Source organism: Aquarana catesbeiana, linkage group LG09, assembly GCF_042186555.1.
Source record: "Aquarana catesbeiana isolate 2022-GZ linkage group LG09, ASM4218655v1, whole genome shotgun sequence".
Classification (NCBI taxonomy): domain Eukaryota; kingdom Metazoa; phylum Chordata; class Amphibia; order Anura; family Ranidae; genus Aquarana; species Aquarana catesbeiana.
In genome coordinates this window covers 234,852,050-234,879,249 of record NC_133332.1, presented here as the reverse complement: position 1 = coordinate 234,879,249, position 27,200 = coordinate 234,852,050, and the positions used below count along the sequence as shown (strand labels likewise).

The 27,200-nt window shown below is 42.0% G+C and overlaps 1 protein-coding gene across 2 annotated transcripts in view; it reads left to right on the top strand.

Moving 5' to 3' along the window:
* The window catches only part of EXD3 (exonuclease 3'-5' domain containing 3), a 491,324-nt gene that overhangs the window by 238,907 nt on the left and 225,217 nt on the right, over window positions 1-27,200 (top strand). For both annotated transcript variants that reach the window (XM_073599974.1, XM_073599975.1), the window contains 5 exons: window positions 1,605-1,809; window positions 9,125-9,285; window positions 10,421-10,597; window positions 13,744-13,797; window positions 22,513-22,644. In XM_073599974.1, coding sequence (XP_073456075.1) covers window positions 1,605-1,809; window positions 9,125-9,285; window positions 10,421-10,597; window positions 13,744-13,797; window positions 22,513-22,644 — 729 coding nt within the window. The remainder of the gene's footprint in view (window positions 1-1,604; window positions 1,810-9,124; window positions 9,286-10,420; window positions 10,598-13,743; window positions 13,798-22,512; window positions 22,645-27,200) is intronic.

The following is a 27,200-nucleotide window of genomic DNA, read 5'->3' as shown; positions in this document are numbered from 1 at the left end:
GGTTGTGCCACCTGGGCATTCCATGGCCTCTGAAACTGTGATAGGCAGTGAAGAGTGAAATCAAAAATCTACACCCTTCAGAAATCCTGAAGGCGGTGATTGGTTTTCTGGGCCCCGTACGCGGCTAGGCTCCCAAAAAGTCCCACACATGTGGTATCCCCGTACTCAGGAGAAGCAGCTAAATGTATTTTGGGGTGCAATTCCACATATGCCCATGGCCTGTGTGAGCAATATATCATTTAGTGACAACTTTGTGCAAAAAAAAAAAAAAAAAAATTTGTCACTTTCCCACAACTTGTGTCAAAATATAAAATATTCCATGGACTCAACATGCCTCAAAGCAAATAGCTTGGGGTGTCTACTTTCCAAAATTGGGTCATTTGGGTCACATGTGGTATCCCCGTACTCAGGAGAAGCAGCTGAATATATTTTGGGGTGCAATTCCACATATGCCCATGGCCTGTGTGAGCAATATATCATTTAGTGACAACTTTTTGTAATTTTTTTTTTTTTTGTCATTATTCAATCACTTGGGACAAAAAAAATTAATATTCAATGGGCTCAACATGCCTCTCAGCAATTTTCTTGGGGTGTCTACTTTCCAAAATGGGGTCATTTGGGGGGGTTTGTACCGCCCTGCCATTTTAGCACCTCAAGAAATGACATAGGCAGTCATAAACTAAAAGCTGTGTAAATTCCAGTAAATGTACCCTAGTTTGTAGACGCTATAACTTTTGCGCAAACCAATAAATATACGCTTATTGACATTTTTTTTACCAAAGACATGTGGCCAAATACATTTTGGCCTAAATGTGTGACTAAAATTGAGTTTATTGGATTTTTTTATAACAAAAAGTAGAAATTATAATTTTTTTCAAAATTTTCGGTCTTTTTCCGTTTATAGCGCAAAAAATAAAAACCGCAGAGGTGATCAAATACCATCAAAAGAAAGCTCTATTTGTGGGAAGAAAAGGACGCAAATTTTGTTTGGGTACAGCTTTGCATAACCGCGCAATTAGCAGTTAAAGCGACGCAGTGCCAAATTGTAAAAAGTGCTCTGGTCAGGAAGGGGGTAAATCCTTCCAGGGCTGAAGTGGTTAAGCAGGCTTCGGGAGGCAGCGGAGGATAGAAAAGCCTGGCATGCTATGGTCCATGAGGTCACGAAGCTTCGGACATGACTAAACAACTGAACACACGCACACATCTAAAATCATCCAGCTTGATGTAAATAATGGTATCCATGTGTTTTAATGTAAAAAAGAATACATTTGTAATGTTATACAGCATTTATGCAGGGGCATCAGCTATATTTGCCCCTTTTAATTCATATATTCTGCTTCCTGCTTTATAGTATGACGTATGATGGATTTGGTTTGCTTAGGCTTCTCACAATGCAGGTCTATCAAAACAGCCGTTAAGCAGATGTAAAGAGCTTCATTTGAGTCAGTGAGGGCTCCCTCCAGTAGCTAATCTACAAATCTTTATATTTAATACAGTAACAAAAAAATATGCACTAGAAAGTAGGTAAAAAATACCTTAAATGAATGTGCTCATTGAAAGTGCATATAGTGTTCCATTAAAGATGCATTTTCTTTTTGCTTTAGATTCAGAGCTGCCGTGGTCGAGTGAGGACTCCTGGTGGGCCGGTAGATGTCCTGGAAGACAGGCTGGGTGAAGAAGGCATTCGCCAGCCAGAGAAGGGGTTAAGTTTACTGGTAAAGGATGTGTTGGGCAAACCATTAGACAAGACCGAACAGTTATCAAACTGGGATAAGAGGCCACTCCGGGAAGATCAAATCATCTATGCAGGTACCTTGGTTTGTCACAGAGCAGTTCTTACTGATGCATCTTATCCACTTGGATCTTCCACACATCATACCGGCTTTCCATAATATGCAGTCCCTTTTAATATCTCAGAATGTAAATTCTTCTTTTTGATATGGGATTATTGAAGGGACTTAAATAAAGATAGTGATAAAAATATGGAGGCTTCCATTGCTGAATGCTCCAAAAATGTCAGTTAATTGGCCATCATGCTGAACCAGTCTTTAATACTCTCCAAATAATTTAAAACTCAACTGTAGGTAAACAGATAAATGCACACTAAAAAAAAATATATATATATATATATATATATATATATATATATATATATATATATATATATATATATATAGCGGCACAGTGGTGCAGTGGGTAGCACTCTCGCCTTGCAGTAAGAAGGGTTGCTGGTTCGAATCCCGACCACGACACTACCTGCCTGGAGTTTGCATGTTCTCCCTGTGTCTGCGTGGGTTTCCTCCGGGTACTCCGGTTTCCTCCCACACTCCAAAGACATGCTGGTAGGTTAATTGGATCCAGTCTAAATTGGCCCTAGTATAGGTATGAATGTGAGTTACGGACCTTAGATTGTAAGCTCCTTGAGGGTATAGGGACTGATGTGAATGTATAATATATATATATATATGTAAAGCGCTGCGTAAATTGACGGCGCTATATAAGTACCTGAAATAAATAAATAAATAAAATATATATATATAATTCTATAAGTATGTTGCATTTTCTGCTGAGATTTAGACAGCGTCCCTACTCGTCAAGCTTGACCTTGACAGGAAAAGTTAACTTCCCATCGCTATATTTCTGCATCTACTGATAGTTTTCATTGAAGTTGACTTCAACTTTTTTTTTTTCTCCATCATTTGCTCAGTTTAAATTGCTCAGTGACGGGATGAAGCTGGCCATAGATGGATCGAAAATTTAGATGCACGTTTGACCTCTCCCGATCATCAAAAGTCTGTTGAACAATCAATTTCTGCCAAACTGACTTGTTGGAAACCTTTTCTCAGTCAGCAGCCGCTGATAAAAAGTATTTTGACAGAGTATTCTGAGAGTCCCCACTGTCAGAATACAATGTCTTAGCGAAGAGGATTCCTCTATCCACCTCAACTGTAAAGATATGATCCATCTATGGTCAGCCCTACTTTAACGGATCCTAACAATTCTGGGCTTAAAGAAATTTAAGAATCTACTAGGTAACTATATTTCCACTCAAAACAGAAGTAACATTTAATGGTGCACTTTAGGATGAACCTGTGCTTTTACCATGCAGGACAATGTAACGGTTAATTATAATGGTGGCCACACTGGCAACTTAAACTCACATTCCGTTTGGCCACCAGGAGTAAAGAAATTTCTTGGAACATCAGGGTATGTGATTCACTCCCTTTTCTTCCATGTGAAAATACTGGTGCTTGATGATTGGACCAATACTGTCATATGTGGGTTGGGATAGTCCCCATCCCTATGTAAGTTTTAGGCCTCATGCACACTGGATGTTTTTGCAAATGCTGTTAGGTGCATCTGGCGTTTTTTTTTTTTTCCTGCCTCTTAACTGCCCACAAGTTAGCCGATGGGTCCATCCACACATCGACGTTTAGTGGCAGGAAAAAACCCTCTGCCAGTGCATCCAGGAGTAGCAGAGTTTGGGAAGAAATAACACTTGACACTTGTAAACGCACCCAATTGTGTGTTAGCGCCAGGCGTATTTAGCGCTTGAGCGTTAATTCATTTCAATGGCCAGAATAAATGATTTATTCTGGCCAAAGAAATGAATTCATGCCCAAGCGCTTAACTCCAATAAATGCGCCTAAGCGCTTGTTAAAGCATTGGACACTTTTACAGGCGTCAGGTTTTTTTTTTATTCAAAAACGCTGCTGGCTTCTAGGAGAGTTAAAAATAAAGTCCTGTGTGCATGAGGCCTTAGACTGAGTCTTTGAGATTAAACAGGGTTCCCTTTCTTTGCTTCCAGCAGCCTAATGGGGTGACAAATAGTGTGGGCCCTCCATTAAGGAGAACCTGTTGAGTTCCTCTGCATGAACATAGCACAGGATTGCATAAGTATAGAGCTTTCCTCATGTACCCTTAGAAGGGGAAAAGATCCAAGAGAAAAATGGGGATATTTAGAGTGCCCACAAAACCATAGCAAAGAACATATTACATTTGTTAAAAACATACATTTATATCCAAGTAATTAATGTATTCATCAAACATATTGATAACTGCGCATTCCACTGGCTGGGTGTCCAATGAGAATAACCATATGGAAGATCGGGATCAACATATTTGGCCTATCTTGAGGCTTCTTCAGGATCCCTTTTAATGGTTGATAATAAATCAAGTTTGCAGCTAGACACAACTTCAACCAGATAGGCTAATCTTTACATTCTCTATACCAGTTTGGTTGATATGAGAGAAATTGAAAACCCTGGTGAGAAATTTCTTATGGCTTGTTCTTGATACCAATGACCAGTGGCAGCTGGCGCTCAAAATTTTTGGGGGGAACGCAAACAAACTGAAAAATTCAGAAAAATACTTAAAAAAAAACACATCAATTGCAGCCTCACTGTGCCTATCAAATTCAGCCACCTTGCCCATCAATTGCAGCCACTCTGTGCACAGCAAATGCAGCCACTGTGTCCCATCATATGCAGCCACTGTGCCCACCAAGTGCGGCCACTGTGCCCACCAAGTGCGGCCACTGTGCCCACCAAGTGCGGCCACTGTGCCCACCAAGTGCGGCCACTGTGCCCACCAAGTGCGGCCACTGTGCCCACCAAGTTCAGCCACTGTGCCCATCATGTGCAGCCACTGTGCCCACCAAATAGTCACTGTGCCCATCATGTGCAGCCGCTGTGCCCACCAAATACAGCCACTGTGCCCATCATGTGCAGCCACTGTGCTCATCATGTGCAGCCACTGTGCCCATCATATGCAGCCACTGTGCCCACCAAATACAGTCACTGTGCCCATCATATGCAGCCACTGTGCCCACCGACCCCCTCCCCACTCGCGGGGCTCGCGCCTCTGGCAGCACCCCCAACCCCCCCATGAGTGGCTCTGACAGACCCCCAGGCAGCAGCTCCTCTCCAAGTGCACCAGAGCGCCGGCGACTTCCGCTTCAGCGTGTGTCTCCTCCGCTTCCTAAGCGCCAGGCATCCAATAGAGTGGCCTGGCGCTTTGGCCAATGAGGAGACAGGTTCTGATGCCCTGCCTCCTTATTGGCGGAGAGGAAGGTTAGAATGAAAATAGTGAAAATTAATTCGCCATCGTCAAACAATTGGGTGGGATCAGGGCGCACTCTCTGCGCCCTGAGCCCACCCTATTTTGAAGCCTATTAGAGCCTCTGGCTCTAATCAGGTGCTTCAAAAAGTACCACCCCCTCCTGCCCCCGCCATAGGAATCCATGCGTCTGGTGTCCTGAAAGGGGCCGGATGCATGGATAGGGGGCGGCGCCGTGCGCCCACAATGCACGGGCCGCCCCTGCAAATGTCTGAGAATGTTTCACAAGGATTTCATCTAATACTGACCTGTATCTGTGGTTGGCATATACTTCATAAATCTACCCACCTGGTACATAACATTATCATATAGATAGAATTTATGGATTAGCATCATTCCATGTAAGGTAAGCATGGTATTTGCAAGGCAAGGTAGGTGGGATGGCCATAGAAGCCAGCAGACAACCAGAAAGTCTTTTGGGTTGAGACAAACAATTTAGATAACAGGGCGGCCCCCAAGATGTTAGTTCTCCATTTTCCCAAGCATCTTGCAGCACAGGATCATTGCATTCCAGGTAAGAAGAGACCCAGGCCAGGGCCTTCCCTTTTAACAAGAAAATTACAAAAGTCACTTTGGCAGACGAAGTGCTAAAAGACCCAGGGTTGTTGTGGAAATGAAAACTGGAGCCATTTAAAAAACCTCTGCAGTCCTCAGTATCACTACCAAATTTTTCAGGCAAGGGAACTTTGGGTGGCACAGAAGAGGCAGGTTGGATTGGAGCAGGAGTAGAAGCTGGAGTCTGGAGCAGTGCAGAGGGACCAGGCAATCAAGATTTAAGCATAGCACAAAGTTCATCTAACTTGGGGTCCAGAGAAGAAAGATGCTGTTAATGAGCTCCAATCAATTGTTCCCTAACATGAAATCGCCTTAACAATCTCAGCAGGGTCCACTGCCATTGTGGCCCGTTTGTAATGTAAGGTACCTGTGGTAGGTAGTGTCCGAAGTGGTGCTTTTATGCTGAGGATTCAGACGAAAACGTAGTCAGGCAGGTCAAGTCGGCAACAGATCAGGCAAAGCAGTACAAAATCGAAATCCAAAGGATGGTCAGGCAGGCGGAGGTCGTACACGAGCTGGCAGTACCAAATCAGCAGCCTGGAGAATGGTCAAGAATTCAGGCAGAGGTTCAGTACACGGTAGTCAAAATCACAGGGCTAGCAATACACCCAGGGAGCAAGTCCAAACAATCGGGCACTGAGCAACAGGAAGTTCTTTGTCCGCAGCGTCAAGCTGGGAGAACATTGCAATAACTCCAGAGCTCCTCTGTGGCACAACAGGTAAGACTGCAGCTGTGGAACCAGGAACATCCCAGTTCGAAGACACCCAGGTACATGACATTCCATCCCATGTCAGATATGTCTATGTATGTTACTGAGTACAAATTACCCCAAAGCGGTTGAAGTTGTGTCTAGCTGCACCCTTGATTTATTATCAACCATTAAAGTGATCCTGAAGAAGCCTCAAGATAGGTGAAACGCATTGATCTCAATCTTCCTTACAGTTATTCTCATTGGACACCCAGCCAGTGGAATGTGCAGTTTTTTTTTGTTGAATACATTATTTACTTTGATATAATAAATGCTTGTTTTTAGCAAATTCAATATGTTCTTTGTTATTGTCTTGTGGGTACTCTAAATATCCCCATTTTTCTCATGAATCTTCCTTTTCTAAGGGTACACAAGGAAAGCTCTATACTTATGCAATTTTGATACTTTTTGGGGATATAGCCTGACATATATAGATGAAATCTCCCACACAGAATTCTAATACGAGCGTAGCACAGCTTCCCGTTATTTAATTTATCCTGCCTTAACTAGATTTTATAAGCTTATTTGTATTTTTCTGTCAACTTCCCATTTTCTTGTCTATTGTAAGAATAGATTAGTTTTAGGATCAATATTTGGAAATGTAGTTCAGTCACACCTTTTTAACAGACTTCCAGGTGCTTTCCTTTGAACGTTCATGGTTGTTTGGTTATGTACAGTATCTGCGTGGCTTCCTGTTATTTGTAATAACTTATTTTACATTGCTGTATTTAAACTGGAGCTCCAGACCAATGTGAGGCACTGGGAGCTAGAAATGGAGTGTGATGATACTTTCACAGTCCATTGAGTGGGGTAGCAAGCTGAAGTTGTGAATAATGGTGTCACCATGTGAGTTGGGCTTCAAATGTGCCTGCCATTCAAACTGCCAGCTGCATCTCCTAAAATTACATTTCTAAGGCCGTCTTTTTTCTAGGGTTTAAATATCAACAAATCAGTGTACCTTAAAGGTTTTACGAAGTGTCTTTTAACTATCAAAGTTATTGCTACTTGAATGTCAGCAGGTCCACTTTAGCTTGAAATTGGTTCTGGTGGTTGATAAACTTAGTGGAGATGGATTAAAACCCCTGTCAGGTTTTTATTGCTGTCTGTGCCCCCCCCCCATTAGGAAGATTCACCGTCTCAATTGTTCCTGTTTGTTGTTATCATTGAGAAAGGAAAGAGAAAGAAACGGTAAAAGAAAATCCCAAATTTTGGGTTGACATCAAAACAGTAACAGAGAGGAAATCTTCCAATGGGGGCACTTGTTCTGGGGACCCTGGTAACACCTTGAATTCCCTCGCTTTGGAGGCATTTTCTCTCACTTCCTGTTTTGACTATGGATCAGGAGGTCTCCCCATTGGGACACAGATGGCAAAAAAAAAAAAAACCTGACAGCTGTTATAAAACTCCCTTTACTTAATCCAAAAATGGGAAAAAGTTTTGTCTATGGTGACACTTGAAAAGTACATCTGCTTAAACCTATTAAACTGACTGCATTAAATGGTCAAGGTTATACTTTAGCCACCTCCTGCCCGGGCACTGCAAATATGGAGTGAAATGTCCTGTGCATAATCAGTCCAGACACTAAAAGTCTCACATATGTGGTATCGCCACACTCAGGAGGATTAGCAGAATGTGTTTAGGGGTGTAATAGTAAGTATGCAAATGATGTGTGTTAGAAGCATCTTAGTAATTGACAACTTTGTGTAAAAAAAAAAAAAATATATATGTATATATATATATATATATATATATATATATATATATATATATATATGTGTACATTTTATTTTTCTGTCCTGCATTTTTCAAAAACTTTTGGCAAAAAATTAAATTTTCAAAAGACTCACTATGCCTTTCAGAACATACTTTGGAGTGTTTGCTTTCCAAACTTGGGTTATTTTTTGGTTGTTTTCACTGTCCAGGGCCTCCAAGAAATGTGATGGGTAATCAGGAAATGAGATGCTTAATTTATGTGCAATACTGTTCATGCTCTCCTCTATTTATCTAAGCCAGAGGTCTCCAAACTTTCTAAACAAAGGACCAGTTTACAACAGAAGTCGGTCGGCAGGCGAGTCTGATGCACTTACCCCATCTTACCCCATCTATACAGCGCTTCACCAGCGGCTCACCTTGCGCAGCGGCGACAGGTTTCCGATTCTTTGCTCTCCACGGGCATATATATTAATTCGCTGTTGTAACACCTGGGTGTCTCCTGGCGCAATGCTCTGCGCTCTGAGCCCACCCTATTTTGAAGCCTATTAGAGCCTATGGCTCTAATCAGGGGCTTAAAAAAAAACACCCCGCCACTGTAATTCAGGCGCCCGACATCCTGAAAGGGGCCAGACGCCTGAATAGGGGGTGGCCACATCGGCCATGGATAGATTCATGCTATGCATGAATCTATCCATTATATATATAGGGGGTGGCATGGATAGACGTCTGCTGCTGAGTTAAAGGGTCAGTCCACCCACAATGGTGTTTGATAATAACTGGAGCATTTAACAGTTTGATAGACCACCTAAAATTCTGACTCTTACAACTGTGAGTGGCATTAACCATGATAGTGCCAAAAGCATGATATGAAAGTCAGATGCAGTCTTCGAACCATTCACATTATATTGTGGCAATATTAAACCTTTACAGTAAACAGCAATCATTTACTAAGTAGTGCCTGTGATTCCCTTTGTATCTTTTCCATCTAGCTGCCGATGCCTATTGCTTGTTGGAGGTGTTTGAGGCCCTGCTTAACAGCCCTGAGAAGTTTGGGTTAAAACCAGATTTCCAGAAACTGCCCAAAGGCAAACCAAAGCCTCAGCCAAAGATGGACAGATCGCCACAGAAGACGCCAGCATCACCAAAACAGGTATGGGACTAAACTCGAGGAGGTCACACTGCTGGCCAAGGACATACTGTCAGCCCTTTTATATCCTGGTCCACCAGTCATGAAAATACCTTTTATTCTTACTTACAGCATGGCACCCATGTCTGCCTGAATACAGTGATGCTGTTGAATAGTGCTTGCATCTGATAGAATGCAGTCACTGTTAGACCAATAACTGTCCACTCATGGGAGCCTTTGCTCATCTTTTGTTGAGTTAAAAAAAAACCTCCTTTGATTATCCTGTATATATTGCAAACTTGATTACCTGCTGCTTTTCTTGACAAATGTAACCCCCCCCCCTCAAAATTCCCCAAACCTATGGCTGACACCAGGGCTGTCAAGCTCAATTTCATTGCGAGACACATCAGCATTATGGTTGCCCTCAAAGGGCCAGTTGTATCTGTAAGACTACGTATCCACTTTTTATCCACTTTAATTTTTTAATGTATCTACTTTTTATCATAATAAATAATTGCCTCCCCAAAGAGATGCAGAGATCTGTGAGAGCCAAGAGTAAAGATATCCCTGTAAACAGAAGGTTTCTGTGTTTACAAGTGACAGCGGGGAGCGGAGAATGAGAGCTGAAAAAAGCCCTGGGTGCAAAGGCCACATGACGTGACCTAGCGGGCCAGATTCGGCCCATGGGTCTTGCATTTGACACATGTGGCTTACACTAACCTCTTGTTGCCACACCAAAGCAAAGTATGATGCATTGTTTTTCCTAGTATGAGGAAGCATATGACCTTCCCATTCCTCTCACAATGCAGCTGAAGATGCCTGCCAGTCACTAGGCCCTAGTCACGTGGGAGCAGGAGGAGGATACTCAGTGGCCCTTCCTAAACTCCACCCAATCAGATTAGGAACTTACACACAGCTTTTCCTACCAGTCTCCTGCAAGTGGCAGGGGGCCAGAGGTACAATCTACATAGTGATACTAGGTCTGTGACTTGAAAAGTATTGAAGATGAATGGTCATAGTACATCTAGGAAATTACTGTAGAATTTCCAGAAGGAGGCTAGCAACCAAAGGGTTAACTGTAGATTAGACAATGCTGTGTAACATAAATTTAAATGATGACATACACAGAATACTAAAATCTCCATTCTATATATCTTAGAAGCTGGAAACACGAACAGATGAAACGAGAAGCAATCCCAGTAATAAGCCTTTGTCCCCCAGAGAGTTCAGTGTCATCTGTGACAACATGCTGCAGGGACTGGGGCGCTACTTACGCTGTCTGGGCGTCGATGTCCTAATGCTGGATAATGATGATGACCACAGGAGAGCTGCAGAGGTAAGTGGACTTTCAGATTATGTTTTATCTTCTTGCCACACATGTAGTTAAAGCGGAACTAAACATAACTTGTCAAAAACTGTGAGCGGAGGCAGCTCTGTATTGTAGAAGAGACATGCTATATCTCTTCTGCAATAATACACAGTTACCTGCCTGCTCAGTTTTTTCTATTGAGTGTACATTGAGTTGCACATGCGCAGCTCAGAGTGCATTCCCGGCACACTCCAGGTGTACCGGGATGACTGATTTCAGTGCTCATGTGTGAGGGTTGTAACCACTGCATCACTGGAAGGTAGAGGTGAGTACATTTTGAACATTAGATTCACTTTAAATATCTGTGATATTTTTGTCAGTTAAATATAGCTGGTATTTTTGTTAGAACCCTATATGACCAAAGGTTTGTAGACACCTGAACATTAAACCTATAAGAGCTTGTTGGATATCCCATCCTGAAACGATGGACATTAATAATGACTTTTATAGTGACTCATGTGAATGTGAAGCTGCCCTCCTTAAAGTGAAAATTTTCAACTTCAATAATTATAAAAAGAAAAGAAAAATGGCGCTAACACAACCAAATGCCATAAAAATACCAATATCAATGTTCCTTAATTGTGCGTATTAATCCCCACACCAAGTGAAGAAACTTGACTGATGTTCTTCCAGTAGTGCCACCACCTCACACCACCACCACAAAAAATGCGCACTCACCGCTCGCCAGTCCAGTAAATTCTAAATTAATAAAGGCCAATAAGCGCTGTGGGATTAGCCGTATACACCTCCAAATCGATGACACCATTCCTTAGTAGATCTTCTGAGATAACATCCTATTATCTTTTAATTGCTCCAGGTACACCACAACATCACCCCCAAAGAAATTTAAGTGTGTAGCATTTTATTATAGCAGATAAAAAGTATTCCACTCACTTTTAAAAGTCCCCAGCCTTGGCACCAATGTAAACAGCCTTGCCAGGAACCTGATGGCTTTCTGAAGACGTGATTGGCAAAACTAGCTCCACGCATGCCGTCACTTCTGGGTTTCTTCTGACGTCACATCCGGCCTAAACTTGTGTTTGGAACACACAGCAGTTCCTAGTCTGAGACACAGTGGTGCGAGTTGCTGAAAAGGCGGTTTACATTGGTGCCAATGCATTTCTTTGGTGGTCTGATGTTATGTTCCAGGAGCGATTAAAAGATGATCTCAGAAGATCTACTAAGGAATGGTGTGATCTATTTGGGTGTGTATATGGCTAATTCCACAGTGCTTATTGACCTTTATTAATTTAGAGGTCACTGGTGGTGAGTGCACATTTTTTGTGGTGGTGGTGTGAGGTGGTGCACTACTGGAAAAACATCGGTTAAATATAGAAGATTTCTTCACTTAGTATGGGGATTAATACACACAATTTATGGACATTAATATTTGTTTTTTTATGGACGTTTGGTTGTTTTAAGGTTCGTTTTCTTTTCTTTTTATAATGAATATGGAGTTGCAGCTTTAACAGCCTCCACTCTTTTGGGAAGGCTTTCTACAAGATTTTAGAGTGTTTTGTGGGAATTTGCACCTATTTAGCAAATGAAGGACATTACATCTGTGAGGTTAGTAATTGATGTTGGATGGGAAGATCTGTCTTGTTGACAGTGTCCAGTTTGTCCGAAACGTGTTCAGTGGGGCTGAGATCAGGTCTCTGTGCAGGCAACTTGAGTTCCTCCACACCAAACTGTGTCTTTATGGAGATTTTCATAGCACTGGCTTTGTGCACAGGGGCACAGTCATGCTGGAACAGAAAACTGCCATCCCAAAGCTGTTGTCACAAGGTTGGAAGTGCAAAATATTCTAAAGCCCAGGTTCACATTGGGGTGATTTACGGCGGTGTACTGATTCCCAAAAGTGGTTCCTGTACTACTTTTGGCAACTTCGGGGGGGCGATTTGTATAGACATCTGTGCAGGAACCCACACAGATGTCTGTCAAATCGCTCCTGAAGTCGGACTGCATTGCCAGTTTGAAACCGTGCAAGTTCAGCTGAACACGATTAGTTTGGATAGGTTGCCACAAAACATTGGCCATATAAGTGTACATTTATGTCTTTCACCTACAGCATTACCTTTTTATAACAGAAGATATTGAAGTGATGTCACTTTCACCAGTTCCAAAGAATTAAAGATCTTTCATCAGGGTCTTTTGTTACAGCTATACATCAGAACAATTAAAATGTACATATACCCTAACAATTCATTTATCTTATTTGCTGTCTTTTGGTCTGCTAACCATACCATTCAAAGTGTTTTTATATCTGCTTGATAAGTTCAAAAAATACCTGTTAAACTTGTCAGAAATTCAGAGCTGTCCTTTGTACACTTCCTGTGTTCTATGCAGGAGTCGAATTAGCCCTCCTAGTTCATATCTTAGAATACAATATCATTTGTGTCTATGTTGTAGAAAGAAAGGTGTGGGAGGGTTTAGGTAGTTTAGCAAAAGGCAACCAGGCAGGGCTGACACCATTCAGGCCACATATGCGCTGCATGTTGTCAGCCCTCAACAGGGCATCTCTGGCACATCAACAGATATTTTTCTCTACTTGCAGGATATACAGAGGGATAAAACATGATGGAGTGTGCATGTATTGCAGAGGTGTACTGCCTTTCTTTACTTTTGTTTCTTTTTACCCTAACATACACTTCAAAGTGTTTTTAAAATTATAAAATTATCCTTTTATGGTTAACTGTTGATCAAGATCCTCTGATGTACAGTTACAGCCATTTATTCCAGCTGCTTTCAGTGTGCTGGTTATCATTCATGCAACACATGAACAGGGATTTTTGGATCAGATATACTGCAGGGCCTTGATAGTTGATCCATCCAAAATGTTTACTTTGGCTGGAGTGGGGACAGGTTAGAACCCAGCCAGTTTTAACTTCCCTCCGTGGCCCTGTTGTGCAAAACTTCCCCTAAACTCCTGTCCCAGTGGCACGTTGTCGCCATGTTTCTATGTAAAAACAAAGGCCTTAAAATAATATATATATATATATATATATATATATATATATATATATATATATATATATATATATATATATATTTATGGACAGTGTGATCATGTATAGCCTTTAAAATTATTTTTTTTTTTTTTTTTTGTGTCATAGATCGCCAGAGAAGATGGGAGAGTCATTCTGACTTGTGGACTGCCCTACCAGACGGTGAGAAGATTTAGGGGTTTATTTTTTGAGAAGTGTATTCTGAGCAGATTATAAAAATGTAAAGGCGACCTATAGTGGTTTTCGGTTGGTCTATTTTTTTTTTTTAAGTGTTACTAAAGCCAGGACTCTGCATTCACTATCTGGTTTCCCACAGTACGTAGAACATGGAAATGCAATTATTTTAGTAAATATAAACTGATAAATACCTTTTCTCATCAGCAGTATATAGCAGCCTTGTGACTTCTGTCAGTTCCTAGTAAACCTTGTAGGATGAGTTTAAATTTCTCCCCTGATCCTCTGTCTGGAAAGTGCTTATTGGCCCTGTGCTGATCACATGCACCCTCCCAAGAAAAAAAAAACTCTAGCAGTACACACCAAACTGAGCATGTGCAGCCCGTCCACTGGCTCTGTAAATATCAGGTTATTTTTTTGGAGTCAGTGGAAGAAGAGGAGGATCAGAGAGACAGGATCAAACAGCCTTTATACACAATGCAATGGATTAACTCCTTAGGTTCCACAGTGAGTATAACAAGCATGCTTTACTACATATACAGAATGATTTTACTGTTGTGGGTTTAGTAACACTTTACGTTTATCAGCTATATTATATACTTATTTATGTTATTTGCATAAAATCCTTAAAGCAGAACTTTGCCCACTTGATGAAAAATAATGTTCTTTAACAGAGAGCATACATTCTACATATAATATTTATGCTACCAAAATTAGTATGTGCTGTAAATTTCCTCCTGCATTGCTCCTGTTTCTTACTCCTGGAGGCAGCCATTTTGCTGAAGCCCAGAGCCCCTGAACAGCAGTAAATCATAAAGTGGAATTAAAATCATTGATTTAATCATTTAAAAAAAACTTTACATTCCTGGAATGCTGGGGTTGCTAACTGATTTACTTGTGTCCTCAACCAAACAGTCAAACCATAAAATGACTGGTGTCAAATCTGATCACATGTGCAGCACCATGGCAACTGCAGATCAAACAGAGGCTAAGATAGCAGCTTTCATTGGCTGTACAGGATAGGAGGGTTTAGTTCAGCTTTAGGGCTGTCAGCAGATCGGCCTCTACAAATTCGGCAGTACCTAAAAATAGAGCACAACTGAGCATGTGCAGAGCAGGGTGAGACAGTGCATTACTGGATTTTAGACCATATAGACACTTCTTTTTAAAGTTTTACATAGCTATACCTGCAAAAGGGGCCAGCCTGAAGTGATCTAGCAGGACTTTTCCCGACTAACGTACCACTTTACAAGTAAACAGGTGCTTCCCTTTACAATTATGTGCAGTGCATGCTGGGCTGCCTAATGAGAAAGCCCAGCACTAGCTGCACAGTTTTTGACAACTCTTGCAGACTGAATAGCTAGATGGTATTATTTTGGCCAGTAGTAGGGGGGGTGTGTTCCTTATTTGTGCTAGACTCGCATTCACTAACTGGAGGTGTCTGATTGTGTTCAGATATGGTACTATACATACAAAATAAGCTGCGCTAAAGGTATTAAAAAAACAAGAATATTCATAGTGCATGCATAACAAAAAGTGACAAAAATATAAATGCGTGAATAGGAATATACAGATGATGAGATAAAGTATAATCCAGTACAAAGTCCAACAAATAAATATATTCCAGTGAAAATGTTCAGTGTTTTCAATGGTTCTTCCACACCATCCAACAGCTTAAGTGAGCTTGTGAATTAACCACTTCAGCCCCGGAAGGATTTACCCCCTTCCTGACCAGAGCACTTTTTACAATTTGGCACTGCGTCGCTTTAACTGCTAATTGCGCGGTCATGCAATGCTGTAACCAAACGAAATTTGCGTCCTTTTCTTCCCACAAATAGAGCTTTCTTTTGATGGTATTTGATCACCTCTGCCGTTTTTATTTTTTGCGCTATACACGGAAAAAGACCGAAAATTTTGAAAAAAAATGATATTTTCTACTTTTTGTTCTAAAAAAAATCCAATAAACTCAATTTTAGTCATACATTTAGGCCAAAATGTATTTGGCCACATGTCTTTGGTAAAAAAAATGTCAATAAGTGTATATTTATTGGTTTGCGCAAAAGTTATAGCGCCTACAAACTAGGGTACATTTTCTGGAATTTACACAGTCTTTAATTTATGACTGCCTATGTCATTTCTTGAGGTGCTAAAATGACAGGGCAGTACAAAACCCCCACAAATGACCCCATTTTGGAAAGTAGACACCCCAAGGAAATTGCTGAGAGGCATGTTGAGCCCATTGAATATTCATTTTTTTTGTCCCAAGTGATTGAATAATGAAAAAAAAAAAAAAAAAAAAACAAAATTACAAAAAGTTGTCACTAAATGATATATTGCTCACACAGGCCATGGGCCTATGTGGAATTGCACCCCAAAATACATTTAGCTGCTTCTCCTGAGAATGGGGATACCACATGTGTGGGACTTTTTGGGAGCCTAGCCGCATACGGGGCCCCGAAAACCAATCACTGCCTTCAGGATTTCTAAGGGCGTACATTTTTGATTTTACTCCTCACTACCTATCACAGTTTTGAAGGCCATAAAATGCCCAGATGGCACAAACCCCCCCCAAATGACCCCATTTTGGAAAGTAGACACCCCAAGCTATTTGCTGAGAGGCATGTTGAGTCCATGGAATATTTTATATTTTGACACAAGTTGCGGGAAAGTGACAATTTATTTATTTATTTTTTTTTTTTTTGCACAAAGTTGTCACTAAATGATATATTGCTCACACAGGTCATGGGCATATGTGGAATTGCACCCCAAAATACATTCTGCTGCTTCTCTTGAGTACGGGGATACCACATGTGTGGGACTTTTTAGGAGCCTAGCCGCGTACGGGACCCCGAAAACCAATCACCGCCTTCAGGATTTCTAAGGGTGTACATTTTTGATTTCACTCTTCACTGCCTATCACAGTTTCGGAGGCCATGGAATGCCCAGGTGGCACAAAACCCCCCCAAATGACCCCATTTTGGAAAGTAGACACCCCAAGCTATTTGCTGAGAGGCATGGTGAGTATTTTGCAGCTCTCATTTGTTTTTGAAAATGAAGAAAGACAAAAAAAAAAATTTTTTTTTTCTTTTTTTAATTTTCAAAACTTTGTGACAAAAAGTGAGGTCTGCAAAATACTCACTATACCTCTCAGCAAATAGCTTGGGGTGTCTACTTTCCAAAATGGGGTCATTTGGGGGGGGGGGTTTGTGCCACCTGGGCATTCCATGGCCTCCGAGACTGTGATAGGCAGTGAAGAGTGAAATCAAAAATTTACGCCCTTAGAAAGCCTGAAGGCGGTGCTTGGTTTTCGGGGTCCCATACGTGGCTAGGCTCCCAAAAAGTCTCACACATGTGGTATCCCCGTACTCAGGAGAAGCAACAGAATGTATTTTGGGGTGTAATTTCACATATTCCCATGGCATGTTTGAGCAATATATCATTTAGTGACAACTTTGTGCAAAAAAAAAAAAAAAATAATAATAATTTGTCTCTTTCCCGCAACTTGTGTCACAATATAAAATATTCCATGGACTCGACATGCCTCTCAGCAAATAGCTTGGGGTGTCTACTTTCCAAAATGGGGTCATTTGGGGGGGTTTGAACTGTCCTGGCATTTTATGCACAACATTTAGAAGCTTATGTCACACATCACCCACTCTTCTAACCACTTGAAGACAAAGCCCTTTCTGACACTTTTTGATTACATGAAAAAATTATTTTTTTTTGCAAGAAAATTACTTTGAACCCCCACACATTATATATTTTTTTAAAGCAAATGCCCTACAGATTAAAATGGTGGGTGTTTAATTTTTTTTTTTCACACAGTATTTGCGCAGCGATTTTTCAAACGCATTTTTTGGGGAAAAAACACACTTTTTTACATTTTAATGCACTAAAACACACTATATTGCCCAAATGTTTGATGAAATAAAAAAGATGATCTTAGGCCGAGTACATGGATACCAAACATGACATGCTTTACAACTGTGCACAAACGTGCAGTGACAACAAAATAAATACATTTTTAAAAGCCTTTAAAAGCCTTTACAGGTTACCACTTTAGATTTACAGAGGAGGTCTACTGCTAAAATTACTGCCCTCGATCTGACCGTCGCGGTGATACCTCACATGCATGGTGCAATTGCTGTTTACATTTGACGCCAGACCGACGCTTGCGTTCGCCTTAGCGCGAGAGCAGGGGGGACAGGGGTGCTTTTTTTTTTTTTTTTTTTTTTTCTTTATTATTTTTTTGCTTTTTTATCTTATTTTAAAACTGTTCCTTTCATTTTTTTTTTTTTTTAATCATTTTTATTGTTATCTCAGGGAATGTAAATATCCCCTATGATAGCAATAGGTAGTGACAGGTACTCTTTTTTGAAAAAATTGGGGTCTATTAGACCCTAGATTTCTCCTCTGCCCTCAAAGCATCTGACCACACCAAGATCGGTGTGATAAAATGCTTCCCCAATTTCCCAATGGCGCTATTTACATCCGGCGAAATCTAAGTCATAAAATGCTCGTAGCTTCCGGTTTCTTAGGCCATAGAGATGTTTGGAGCCACTCTGGTCTCTGATCAGGTCTATGGTCAGCTGGCTGAATCACCGGCTGCATTCTCAGGTTCCCTGTTGAGACAGGAGAGCCAGAGAAAAACACGGAAGACGGTGGGGGGGGGGGGGGGGCATTCTCTCCCACTGCTTGTAAAAGCAGTCTAGAGGCTAATTAGCCGCTAGGATTGCTTCTACATGAAAGCCGACCGCTGGCTGAAAAGAATGATACCAAGATGATACCTAAACCTGCAAGCATCATTCTGGTATAACCACTCAAAGTCGTGAATGCTGTACTCAGACAAAAATATGGTTAACAATAAAGCACAGTAAACGGTAAAGTATAAAAAATTGCAGACCTGAAAAGCAAACATGATAAAACATAATAACAATAAAACATTGCAGAATAGAATACAGTAAAAAAGAGCAGAACAATAGAGAGAATAGAGAGAGAGAGAATAGAGAGAGAACAATAAAACGACAACTATTATTTTTTATTTTATATTTTTGTTTGTGTTTTTTTTTTTTTTTTTTTTCACTTTTTTTGTAACTGTAACTTTTATAACTGTAACCGGTTCCAGGTTCGGGTCTCTCAAAATGCGATGGCATCTTGGGAGACCCTGTGAAAGTGTGTCCTAGTCTGTGCAATGCTGTACCCTACGCTAATACTCAGCTAGTGAATGGTAGCGTTCAAAACATTCACCAATGCAAAGACCAGGATTGTCAGGACAGGAGGGACAATAATAGCGGGTGTCATGCCTATATCCGCGCTTGCTGCAGACACAACATCTTTTTGGGGGGGGTTCGTTGGGTAGGGGTACTCGGGAGGACATAAAAATGCCTCTCATGCAGCCGACTGCATTTGGTTGGGGATGTGAATGGGGGAAGTACGGGCGCTGCAGAAGCGGTAGGTTCCCAATTAGGATTGGCGAATGCAGCAGGAAGGGCATTATGGGCACGACGGGCCTGTGTTTGTCTTTTTGGTGGCAGCGGGACACTACTTGTACTTGCCACCTCACCAGCTTGAACTGCACTTATGGGACTCGCCACGTCACCAAGTGTTACTGCAGTGCTGGTTTGACTACGACCGGGGTGTACTAGGCCGCTGGCGCTTGCCAGTTCACCAAAACGCTACCAAAAAAACTGTTAACGATCGCAGGGATCAGGCCTGACTCTGCGAACGCTGCAGTTATGCATTTAGTGTTTTGTAAGTGACAGTGATCGATCGATACTGCACTTGGGTGGGCTGGGCTGGGCCGGGCGGAGGGGTAAAACGCAGGTGCTAGCAGGTATCTGGGCTGATCCCGCTAACACTGCGTTTGTGGGAACCCTAAACTGCTGGGGACGCTAGTATAGATCTGATCGGATCAGATATTGATGCGTTCAGATACTATACCACTAAGGGAGGTGTACGGTGCGTGGGTGTTAGCGGTACTGGCACTAACCTGACGCTGCCTGGGGCTGGTGCTTGCCATTTCACCAAAATGCTACCAAAAAAACTGTTAGCGATCGCAGGGATCAGGCCTGACTCAGCGAACGCTGCAGTTATGCGTTTAGTGTTTTGTAAGTGACAGTGATCGATCGATACTGCACTTGGGTGGGCTGGGCCGAGCTGGGCGGAGGGGCAAAACGCAGGTGCTAGCAGGTATCTGGGCTGATCCCGCTAACACTGTGTTTTTGGGAACCCTAAACTGCTGGGGACGCCAGTATAGATCTGATCGGATCAGATATTGATGCGATCAGATACTATACCACTAAGGGAGGCGTATGCTGCGTGCGTGGGTGTTAGCGGTACTGGCGCTAATCTGACCCTGCCTGGGGCGACGCATATCACCGCCGGGCGATCAGGGGGCTAAATCTTTATTCGGTAATAAACGGCGGGTTCCCTGACACTATAAAAAATAAACAAACTAACCAGCGTCACCCGTAACGGTTATACAGTGATCAGTGGTGAAAGGGTTAACTAGGGGGCAATCAAGGGGTTAAAACATTTATTAGATAGTATATGGGGGTCCCTGTCGCTATAAAACTCTGACGGCGAACCTAAATATTTACGTCCCTAACTAGCATCACCAGCGACACTAATACAGCGATCAGAAAAATGATCGCTTAGCGACACTGGTGACAGGGGGTGATCAAGGGGTTAAAACTTTATTAGGGGGGGTTAGGGGGGTACCCTAGACCTACAGGGGGCCTAACACTCACTGCCCTGACACTGTAACTGTCACAAACTGACACCAATACAGTAATCAGAAAAAAAAAAAAAAAAAAAAAAAAACTGCTGGTGTCAGTTTGTGACAGGGGGGGGGGGGGGTGATTGGGGGGGGATCGGGGGGCGATCGGGGGGGGGGGGATCGGGGTGTTTAGTGTGCCTGGCATGTTCTACTGTGTGTGTAGTGTTGGTGCACTTACATTGCAGTCTTCTCTCCTCGGCCCGGAACGGAAAATACCGAGCCGAGGAGAGATGACATCATTTCCTCTGCCTCTGTGTACAATACAGAGGCAGGGAAATGATCCCATTGGCTGAGAGCGATCGCGAGGGGGGGGCCACGAATGGATGGCCTCCCCCTCACCTCCGATCGCCGGGGGAGATTTGCCGACCGCCGCAGGCACCGGGGGGGGGGTCCGATCGGACCCCCCACCCGCGGGCAGGCAAGGACGTACATATACGTCCTTTTGCCTGCCCGTGCCGCTCTGTCGACGTATATAGTCGTGCGGCGGTCGGCAAGTGGTTAACACCATCACCAATGGCTGAAGGGCTTGCTTACCATATCAACTGGACCTCTCATCACAAAAGGTCATACACACTTATGGCTCCATACCCAGCCAGGGCCTTTATCCGGTCCGTCTCCTGAACATGGAACATCAATCCTCCTCAACGATGTTCGTAGAAGTACCCCAAAAAATTAGAAAAGATTCTGCATAGAGTAAAAGTCCTCACGCTTTATTTCTCTTAAAAATACACTTACAAAGGGACATATTGTAGTGTAAACACCTGAATTTGCATGTGCAACCGGCACACATACAGAAAAACATGGTTTTTGGGACACAAGTGTAGCAGTAACGTCAGTGCGTTGCTCCTCCCTGCGCGTTTTGTCATACGTTTGACTAAATGTGCCCCTGGACAATGTCAAATGTATGACGAAATGCGAAGGGAGGAGCGATGCTTTGACGTCACTGCTACACTCGTGTCCCGGAAGACAGGTTTTTCTGTATGTATGCCGGTTGCCCATGCGAATTTAGGCGTTTACACTACAATATGTCCCTTTGTAAGTGTATTTTTAAAAAAAATAAAGCGTGAGGATTTTTTCTCTATACGGAGTCTCTTCTACTTTTTTGGGGTACTTCTACAAACATCGTTGAGGAGGATTGATGTTCCATGTTCAGGAGACGGATTGGATAAAGGCCCTGGCTGGGTATGGAGCCATAGGCATGTATGACCTTTTGTGATGAGAGGTCCAGTCGATCTGGTAAGCAAGCCCATCAGCCATTGGTGGTGGTAGTAATTCACAAGATCACTGAAGGTGTTGGATGGTGTGAAAGAGCCATTGAAATCACTGAACGTTTTCACTGGAATATATTTATTTGTTGGACTTTGTACTGGATTATACTTTATCTCATCATCTGTATATTCCTATTCACATATTTATATTTTTGTCACTTTTTGTTATGCACTCATTATGAATATTATTGCTTTTTTTTAATACCTTTAGCGCAGCTTATTTTGTATGTGTTTTTGTTGCTGCTAGGTCACGTTTGTTCCCAATTAGCTCAGTTTCCTTTGCTCTACATGGTACTACACATCCAGCGCAATCCCAACAAGTTGCTACCTGGACCTTACACAGGACTGAGGACACTTTTCATGCCTATATGATGCTATTGGGGACCTAGAATGTCCAATTACCAAGCTGTTATATGGCTGGAAAGGAGTAATGTACTCCCTAACTTTTGAGACATTGGGTATTTCTTCATTCCTGGCACTCAATCAGAGCAGTTGGGGAGCAAAAGGAACATGAAAATGTGCACTATGGGATGGAAACAGTTAAATGTACTTGTAGCTTAGTCCTGCATGGTTACAGGTTTACTTATGCAATGGGCAAGTTTACTTAAAAATACTTTTTCAAAAATAGTTTTTTTTCATTTTTTCGGACTTTCACAGCTTCGCTCACAAATTGGTGAAGGGAGATGTTTTTCCGTAGACTGCTCAGAGAAAGCACGACAGCAAGCAATCAAGGTCCTAAAACATTTTAATGTTCGTGTCAGCCTCTCTGATGTGTTCAGTCGCTGCCAGGTAAGGTGTCTGCCAGTCTTCCTCTAGAGTCGTATTTATCAAAGTTGGAATGTTATGTACTCCCTAGTAGAGCTGTACGATTCTGGCTAAAATGAAAATCACGATTTTTTTGCTTAGAAGATAGATCAAGATTCTCGTGGCGTAACATCTTTCACGTTAAAATAATTGTGCTAACTTTACTGTTTCTAAATTGTGTGTGTATATGTGGGGTTGCCAGGCTTCATAATGTGCTGTAATTTTTCTGGAAAGCTCTTTAAGTCATCAGAATATTACAAGATTTTTTTTTCATTTGCAAAATAGTTATAGTTACTTGAAATACTTAAAGCCCTTTCACACAGTCAGCGCCCGGGCGTCGGTTTTGCAGGGCTTTTCGGGCGATAACGGGGTGCTTTTAACCCCGTTAGCTGCCGAATAAAGGGTTAAAGGGGCCCGCAAAGCGCCACTGCCGTGGCACTTTGCAGGTGCTGCCCATTGATTTCAGTGGGCAGGGGCGCTTTAGGAGCAGTGTATACATTGCTCCTAAAGCGCCTTAAAGAAGCTGCTTGCAGGACTTTTTTTTTTACGTCCTGCCAGCGCAGCGCCCCAGTGTGAAAGCACTCAGGCTTTCACACTGGGTTTGCATATGAGACTTTTTTCAGGCGCTTTACAGGTGCTATTTTTAGCGCTAAAGCGCCTGAAAAAACGCGTCCAGTGTGAAAGGGGTCTTAAAGTTTTTATCTCCAAGCAAGCAACCAAATATGAAATTGAAACACATGTACGGGAACTGCTTTGCCTGCAAAACCGTTTGCAATTCTGTGAAGCCAGTTTTGTGATCCAGGCACCACCGGATGTGCTTCCAGGGAATAGGGACCTCAAAGTAAAGCTGTTCTCTTTCCTTTGAAGGGTTTGCTTTAAATGTGAACAAAACAAGCACAATGCTTATATTGCCCTAACACCTCTTTCATGGTATAGACTCAGAGCAACAGGGGCATAATTTAGACTCTCCTGGCTTTCCAAGCGTTAAAAAAGGAAAAAAATAAACAATGCAGGGGAAAGCTGCACTGTGAGCAATATATCCAGTCGCCGGGCTGACACGAAATGTATTTTTTAGAACAAGTTTTTCTGGTTTGTAATCCAAACTGCATTGTTCCTCTACACTCGAAAGCTGAGATGAAAGCAAGAGGCGCTCACAGGAAGCAATGACAACCATTGTCTGATTATTATTTATTTAAACCTTTTTTATACATATGTTTTTACAAGAAAAGATAGATTTTGATGGTTATCTGGCGTCCAGGTATGAGGCATAAATAACATGTGTAATTACCTGCATGCTCAGCGCTAAGTGGAATTTACCAAGGGTGTGGATCGGATCCTATGCACAGACTGGAGAGACCCCCTCCTGTAGAGTGCCTGTAGGCAAGAAAGATGATCCCTCCGCCTGGCAATTAGTTACATAGTTAAAATATAAAAGACCATCAAGTTCAACCTTAAAGAGACCCCATCACCAACTTATAAAATTGTAGTTAAAAGCACAGACAAATAAAGTATTTAAATTCTTAATTGCAGCTTTTTAACTTTCCGCAAATCATTTTTAATAACTTACAAAATGCCTTAGAACTGCTAGAAAATTTCACTACTATAAGAAAAGTCCATTCCCCAGAACAGTCCCCCTCCTGTGCATGTCATAGCCCTCTCCTCTTTTGGCAGTGCCTAACTACTCTCTGTGCTGGTCCAGCTCCTCCTGCAGCACCATCATCCACATACAGAAATAGAAGGTACAATGTAAATTAAACAGTGTGTGTTTTCGTATCACTGTAACTTGAACGTTAACCCTAAAATAACTATTAACCCTTTATCCCCAACTTAACCCTAACCTTTAAAGGGTCAGCTCACCGAAAAAATTCTATTTTAGTTATAGGTGACTCTTTCCCCTGGCTTCATATATGTATTGGACATTCCAACAGAGGTAATTCCCAACATTGTTCCTGTCCACCTGGGTATCCTGGATGTTCTCATCCACATTTGTGTGTTCCAGCTCTTCCCGTCACATTTTCCATCATGTAAAATACATAAAAATCTAGTAGGGAAAGTGGGAGGAACCTAGAGCAGAGATTTCACCAATAGTCTCAAAGAAATAGAAAAACTGTCTGTTTTTTTTTAACCTTCCAGCATCTACCAGACACTAAAAGAAGAGTTTTGGTGGACTGACCCTTTAAGTTGAGCCACTTAACTCTTGAACCAAACTTTGACCTCGTCCCTAATGCTATTTCTAAGACCCCTTTCACACTGAGGGCCTTTTGCAGGCGCTATAGCGTTAAAAATAGTGCCTGCAATCCACCCTCAAACAACTGCAGCATTGTCTCCAGTGTGAAAGCCCGAGGGCTTTCACACCGGAGCACTGCGCTGGCAGGATGGGAAAAAAAAGTCCTGCCAGCAGCTTCTTTGGAGCGGTGAAGGAGCGGTGTGTTTACCGCTCCTCCACCGCTGCTCCCCATTGAAATCAATGGGGCAGCGCTGGGATACCGCCGGCAAAATGCCGCTATTGCGGGCGGTTTTAACCCTTTCTCAGCCACTAGCGGGTGTAAAAGCGCCACTAATCCGACGCTATGGGCGGCCCGGTGTGAAAGGGCTCTAACTAGTGCCTTTCTCATTGGGTGCTGGAGGTTTTTAAAAGCACATTTTCCTGTGCCAAGATCCACCAGCAGAGAGATATTGATGCCAAAAAACAACTATTTAGCAAAAATGGAGTCACACATTCCAGATCAGGCAGCACCAATACTTTTTAGAGATGTACATTTTTATTTTGACTCTACACCTTTAAACAGACTTGAGAGAGAGCACATAACTTACAAATAATGTATCCAGGCAAATGAACTCTTCAGGAATGTGCAGGGAAAGGACACTGGGTGACCCGTTTCTAGTCATTCTGCTTTTAAAAGATGCATTTACCATGTAATCATCTGCCTAGGGCAACACTGCTTAGTGGGGAAGCTTTAAAGTTCAAGTTCACCTTTCTCACAGTTCCTATGTGCAAAATATTTTCTGTGCATTCTTTATTTTGCCATGGGGTTTACTTTAAACCCCATCATGAAACTGTTGAGTTCAGGATGAGCATATAATGACAATATACCAACGAGAATTATTTCAGCAAAAGCTACATATAAAAATAATCAGTAGATCCAAAGATCTAAGCAGCTGACGTTGCATGCAGATCTTGACGTGACTAAAAGTAGAGCTTGAGCTCAGCTGTGTTTCCATTGATTCGGTTTCTAATGAGGATATGTTCCCTTTATTCCCTCTCACCAAGACACAAAGGGGGAGATTTACTAAAACTGGAGCACTCAGAATCTGGTGCAGCTGTGTATGGTAGTCAATCGGCTTCTAACTTCAGCTTGTTCAATTAAAGCGGAGTTCCACCCATAAATGGATGTCGACACCCGGAGCCGAGGGACGGGTCGGCTTCGGGTGAGAACATTACGGGCAGGTAAGTGTCCTTATATTAAAAGTCAGAAGCTGCAGTATTTGTAGCTGATAACTTTTATTATTTTTTTTCCCAGGCAGAACTCCGCTTTAAGCTTTGAGAAAAAACCTGGAAGCTGAGTTGTACCCGATTTTGCATGCTCTAGTTTCAGTAGATCCTCCCCAAAGTTTGTATTCTCATTTCAATCCAGTAAATGAAGCTCTTGGTTCATCTTTGTGTTTTTCAGCCTCTCCTTAGCTTATGTGTTAACAGCCTGTTGTTTACAGATCTCACTGGCTCAAGCTGAAATGACTACACATCAGTAAATGAGTTGGAGCAGTGATTTACCCTCCCCTTTACTATAGTTAGTAAAGGGAGAGGATAAATTACATTATTTGTTTGGTTTTTTGGGGGTTTTTTTTTTCCTTTCCTTAAAAGAAAATTAAAAATGATCTGGCTCCCCCATCTACACATTAGATGCGGATAGGGGAATTCTTTCCACTGAGCTATAGTGTTCTGACGGCAGGGATATTCTCCCCATCATAAGAACACACTCATCAGTGCTGCCAGCTATAGCTGGCGACACTGATCCATTAGGAAAAACCTGATGGGCAGGTTGTACAGAAGTCAATGAGTAGATCAACTTCCGTACAACCAGCCTGCCCATATGTGGATCAAAATTTGATCCATCTATGGCTGCCTTTAGTATGTGAAGTTCTGAACATGACAGCTTGAAAGCAAACAGCTTCTGCTATGCTGCCTCTGTGAAAAGCCAATGGCCCTCTGGGAATCCTACGTCACAGGTGCATTCTTTTTTCAAAGTCTATTTGTAAAAGAAAGATTTTATATAAATAAAAAAGCTGTTGTAAAATGTCAGTTTAAAACAAAAAAGTAGACTTTTTCGGTGGTAATAACTACCAATCATATTCTTCCTTCCTTTTTTAAACCTGTGATGATAACATTTGGAATGCGGTTGTTATGAGCAACATAGTTTTATCTTTCATGTATTTGGATAACAGGAACTGTGGGTTATGCTTACTAGAGAAAAGGGTATTTTTGGTTTCTGTGGCATTTTACATAGGAGTATCAGCATAATCTTCAAGCAGATAAATCCAGT